Raw genomic sequence first — 5,810 nt, forward strand, 5'->3', positions numbered from 1 at the left:
GTATTTAGCTGGCTGAATCATGGCACAATTTAATATGTTCCTGTATTTTTTTTTTTTTAACAGAAATGGTAGTTAGATCTAAAGAATACTGTTTGGATTCAAGATTAATTTTACACACACACAATTTCCTTTTGGCAAGAATATTTCATAGGTGTTACTGTGCAATTCGTATTACATTAGGAGGCACATAACATTGGTCTCCCTTCTAGAGATGTTATACTTGCCCAGTGACTTCAAGCGTTGTCAATCTGATCCACAATTACAAGTGCTTCAGCTTTCATGTAGTAGTTATTAGCCACTGATAACGGTTGGCTAAATCTATGATTTTTATCAGGAGTTACAAAATAGTGATTTTATAATTCTACCATTCTTTCTGCATTTATTAGCTGTAATCCTGTAAGAAATTTCTTTCACCAACTATGTGGGTACCCTGAAATATAATTCACACTAAAAAAGCTGGATAAATGCTGGTTTCTTTTACTCCATGTAATCTACTTTTAGCTTATAAGTAGGAATCCTATTAACTTGCAATAGTGAGCAATGAGTTCCCTCCAATCCACTCTACTCTCCTCCCCAAGGTCACCAGGTGGTCCAGCAGGTCTAGCCTGGGATGGGATAGGATGGGATTGGGCAGGCCCAGGGTGTGATGCAGGAACTTAGGGTGGAAGGGGCTGAATCAGGACAGAATACCTTAACCAGGTTCTAGGAGCTGGAATCTGAATCTTCTGAGCTGTTGTGGACACCGGTGCTCTCCGTGGACTCGCTGGGTTCCTTGCTGTCACTGCCACCCTTGTCAGCGGCGGGGTTCTCCTCCTGACCATCCTCTTGGGAACTAGCAAGTGTGTTTCCCTGCGTCTCCTGGTTTTCCCCGGAGCCCAACACCACATACCCGCACTTCTTCAGCTCCAGCTGCCTTCTCAGCTCATCTGCCATCTGCGAGAGGTCTCGCTTCATAGCGTAAGCATCTTCCCCGTCTGCATAGTATTTGGGTTCCACCTCACTAACCTCAAAGTTGAGGGTGTTAGAATACAGGTGCAAGGCTGCTCGGTTACTCTTCCTGACATGCAGGGACACGTACTTGGCACTAAAGTTCTCTATCATGGCCCGGGAGGCCTGGTCCATCAGCTTCTGGGCCAGGCCGAGGCGACGGTGTGAACGCTTCACGGCCAGCGAGGTGATATGTCCATGGGGGACGTCATCTGGATCCTCCTCCATTTTGGCCAGGACGTAGCCCACAATCTTCCCGTCCTCGTCCTCAGCGATGTACGAAAGCTGGGGCCAGGAAAGGCCATGGTAGAAATAGTATTTCATCTGGTAGTTCTCAGGCAGGCAAAGGAGGTTGCAGTGCTGCATGTTAACCAGGTCGTCGGGCCGAGCATTGCGGATGTTCATAACGGCGGCGGGAAAGAGAGGGGAGTCGGGCTACGGTGACCAGGGCAGAGGCCGCCACCCCGTACAGGCGCCACTCTCCGCCTCGACCGCCCGGGGCAAAGCGCGGAAGCCGTGAGGCCTGCCGCGGGGAACGCCGGAGGGCGGGAAGCCAGGAAGGCGGGAGGCGGAAGAGGCGGGGCTAAGATGCGGCTCTCCGAAGAGCGCCACCGGCCCCAGCCAATGAGGGCTGCGCGCGGGGGCGGGAGCGCGGTGCGCGCGAGGCTGGGGGGGGCAGGGGCGTGCGCTGCCTTAGGGCGCCGCGGGTTTGGCCTCTGCTGCTCCGTCTGTTGCTGCTGCTGAAGCCATCAGGGATGGCTTATTGATTCGGATACGTCTGGGTGGACTTTGGTGACCTCAGAAACCCCGGATAACCGGAATGTAGGTCAAGAACCAGAACGTTGCTCACGCCCCGGAAATTCCCGCTCAGCTCCGCTTCCGGCGCCCGGACCGGGAGGCAACAGCCTCTCTGTGAACGGAGCCGTGTGCCTGCGAGCTTTGTCGTTGAGGTCTCATTTCCACGGGTATTTGTTTCAGCTACTTCGGGTGTGCTTGGGAGTTCTTCATCTTCTTTCCTGTTTGATATTCCGTTGCCTGAATACGTCACAATTTTCTTCAACCATTCTACTGTGCTGGTTTGTATTCTTTCCATTTGGGGGATATACTGAGGAGTGTAGCTGAACGTTCTGGAACATGCCTCTTATGGAAGCATACGTGTTTACCCAGGAGGAGGATTGCGTAGTATCAGAAGATAGGAGGATGTTCAACTTTTATAAATACTTGCAAGCAGTTTTCCGAAGTGGTTGCTCTGTAACCGAACGCAAATCTGCCCGACCCACCGTGTGCAGCAAAGCCAACGATCCCTGAGACACCAGGTCTGCGGCGAGGGAAGTGTGTTGGAGAAACAGCTGAAAAAGGAGATGGGCAGACAAACCTGCAGTTTGCCTTCCCAGGGAGGAAAGAACAAAAATCCCTATGATTTTTTATGAACAGTGGGATTGAGATTTATTTATATTGATGAAAAGGGTGGGAAAACAGGAGGAAAGATGGAACATGTACATTGAATAAACGTATTTGTAACATACATCTCATGGGCACCCTGGGAGTGGAAACAACATCAATCAGGAGGCTGAATTCAGTTCCTGAAATCGTGAGGTTATCTTAAGACAAGGAGAAGGGGGGATCCCTGGGTGGCGCAGCGGTTTAGCGCCTGTCTTTGGCCCAGGGCGCGATCCTGGAGTCCCGGGATTGAGTCCGGCGTAGGGCTCCTGGCATGGAGCCTGCTTCTCCCTCTGCCTGTGTCTCTGCCTCTCTCTCTCTCTCTGTATATATATCTATCATGAATAAATAAATAAAATCTTTAAAAAAAAAGACAAGGAGAAGAGGCTACGGGAATGCTCTGAGAGCAGGTATGAACTAGATGAGTCTTGGGCTTATTATTTCAGGTAAGAAATGTAGGGCTTTGCTTGTTCCTAGTCTGGAACCAGTTGACCTTGAGTCCGTGCTTCCTTAGAGACCAGTGATTTGTTAGTGGAGTCTGAAAAGACACAGCAGCTCACTAGGGGGAAACCGTTCTCTGAAAAACAAGCTTTAAACTTTATGTTAGGGATCCCTGGGTGGCGCAGCGGTTTGGCACCTGCCTTTGGCCCAGGGCGCGATCCTGGAGACCCGGGATCGAATCCCACGTCGGGCTCCCGGTGCATGGAGCCTGCTTCTCCCTCTGCCTGTGTCTCTGCCTCTCTCTCTCTCTCTCTCTCTCTGTGACTATCATAAATAAATAAAAAGTTAAAAAGAAAAATTAAACTTTCTGTTAGTTTCAACCATGTTAACCCAATGGGTCATGGTTTTAGTTCCATATTTTTATCAATATTTGGTATTTGCCATCTTTTTTTCATTTTAGCCATTCTTGTGTGTGGGTAGTGGTATTACAGGATGGTTTTATTTTGCATCTCCCTGATGACTAAAGAAGTTGAACCCCTCTTTTATATCCTTATTAGCCATCCTCTATTCTTTTTTGTGAAGTGGTTATTTAATAAATGTCTTTGGTTCGTTTTCTATTGGATTGTATGTCTTTATCCTCTTAATGTGTAATAGTTTTTTTTTTAAGATTTTGTTTATTCATGGGAGACACACAGAGAGAAAGGGAGGCAGAGACACAGGCAGAAGGAGAAGCAGGCTCCATGCAGGGAGCCCGACGTGGGACTTGATCCGGAGTCTCCAGGATCACGCCCTGGGCTGAAGGCGGTGCTAAACCACTGGCCACCCGGGTTGCCCCAGTTTAATAGTTTTTTATGTTAAATTCCGACTAGTAGGGATGCCTGGGTGGCTCACTAATTGAGCACCTGCCTTTGGCCCAGGTTGTGATTTGGGGGTCCTGGGAACAAGGCCTGCATCAGGCTCCCCATGGGGAGCCTCTCCCTCTGTCTATGTCTCTGCCCCTCTGTGCCTCTCATGAATAAATAAAATCTGAAAAAAAAATTCTAGCTGGTTAATATATAGTGTTATATAGTTTATATATAGTAATATATAGTGTTATATAGTTTCAGGTGTATAATTCCATCTGCCACTCAGTACTCATCACAAGTCACCGCCTCCTTAATCCTTACCACTTATTTAACCCATCCCCCCCCCACCAACCTCCCCTCTGCTAGCCATCAGTTTGTTTTCTGTAATTGAGTCTGTTTCTTGGTTTGCCTCTATTTTCTTTGTTTTCGTTTTCATTTCGTTTTCATTAAATGCTATATATGAATGAAATCATATAGTATTTATCTTCCTCTGACTGACATTTCATTTAGCATTATACTCTCCAGCTCCATCTATATTGTTGCAAATGGCAAGATTCCATTTTTTATGTCTGAATAATATTCCATTGTGTAAATATACCACATCCTCTTTATCTAGTCGGTCAATGGATAGTTGGGGCTGCTACCATAATTTGGCTATTGTAAATATTGCAGCTATAAACATAGGGGTGTGGGGATGTCTGTGGGGTGCAGTTGTTTAAGCATCTGACTCTTGGTTTTGGCTCAGGTCATGATTTCATGGTGGTGAGATCAAATCTCACATCAGCCTCCATGCTCAGTGCAGAGTAGGCTTGAGATTCTATCTGCCTCTGCCCCTCCCACTCATGCTGTCTCTCAAATAAATAAATAACTTCAAAAACAAAACCATAGGGTTGTATCGTATACCTTTGAATTAATGTTTTTGTATTTTGGGGGTAAATAACCAGTAGTGTAATTACTGGATCATAGGGTAGTTTTATTTTTGATTTTTTGAAAAATGTCCATAATGTTTTCCACAGTGGCTGTGCCAGTTTGCATTCCCACATCCTCACTAACAATTGCTATTATGTTTAATAGTTTTTTAAAATATATATTCTGGATAAGAATCCTTTATCAGATATGTTAAAGTGAATAGCTTCCTACTTTATTGGTTTTTCACTATCTTAATTATGATTTTTGACACCAAGTAGGAATTTTAATATAGTCCAATTTATCCAGTTTTTAGATTTCATGGTTAGTGCTTTTGTGTCCTATTTAAGAAATCTTTGCCTCCTCTAAAGTCACAAAGATGTTCTTCTATGTTTTCTTCTTAAAGCCTTATTGTTTTACATTTTATATTTAGATATGCATTCCACTAGAATTTATTTTTGTGTAAGTTGTAAGGTAGAGATTCAACTATTTTTTTTTTACCTGTATGGATATCGTGTTCATCTAGCACCATTTTTGGAAAAAATCATACTTCCTCCCCTGGATTGTACTGTTGCCTTTGTCATAATGTAACTGAACCCAAGGTCATCTGCTAGATGCACAGCAAAGACAAACATTGAAACGTTGAGTTATGTAGCAAGGAAAGGGTTTAAGAGGCAGCCAAATAAGGAGACAGGAGCAGCAAGCCTCAAATCTGACTCTCCAGAGGAAATGGAGGAGGTGGAGGAGTTGGAGGAGGAGGAGGAGGAGGAGGGTCCGGAAATTTAAAGGCAAATGAAAAGGTCTAAGTAAAAAGTTGCATCTGGTTTAGTGGTCAACAGCTGAGAGTAGTCCCATTAACCCTTTGATTACTGGTTTCAATAAATCCTAAAATGCACTTCTAGATACATTAAATTTTTATGCCATCCCGATAAAGCATAATTTGGAGTATTTCTTTGATTGTGTAGAGAGGTCATGTTTTATTGGCACCACTTGAACATAAGCTGGCTATAAGCCCCAGAATTTTCTATATATTTTGTACGATTTTCCAATTTTCTAAAATATCATTACCTGGGTACTCAAACACCAAAGTTTATTCTGTTGTAATTAGTTCTTTTCTTATATCATTAGCCAGGTCCTACTTACATCTAACCCATCTACAATATGTATGTGACATTTCTTCCAATGAAGATA

General features: G+C 44.6%; 1 protein-coding gene across 1 annotated transcript; it reads right to left on the reverse strand.

The window, feature by feature from the left end:
• Nucleotides 1–702: 702 nt before the first annotated feature.
• Nucleotides 703–1,398, reverse strand: NAA11 (N-alpha-acetyltransferase 11, NatA catalytic subunit). Its single transcript, XM_041757732.1, has one exon. It carries the CDS (start codon nucleotides 1,390–1,392, stop codon nucleotides 703–705), a length of 690 nt encoding a protein of 229 aa, XP_041613666.1. The 5' UTR covers nucleotides 1,393–1,398.
• Nucleotides 1,399–5,810: the final 4,412 nt, after the last annotated feature.

The sequence above is a fragment of the Vulpes lagopus genome, chromosome 6 (genome assembly GCF_018345385.1).
Source record: "Vulpes lagopus strain Blue_001 chromosome 6, ASM1834538v1, whole genome shotgun sequence".
In the NCBI taxonomy this organism is placed as follows: domain Eukaryota; kingdom Metazoa; phylum Chordata; class Mammalia; order Carnivora; family Canidae; genus Vulpes; species Vulpes lagopus.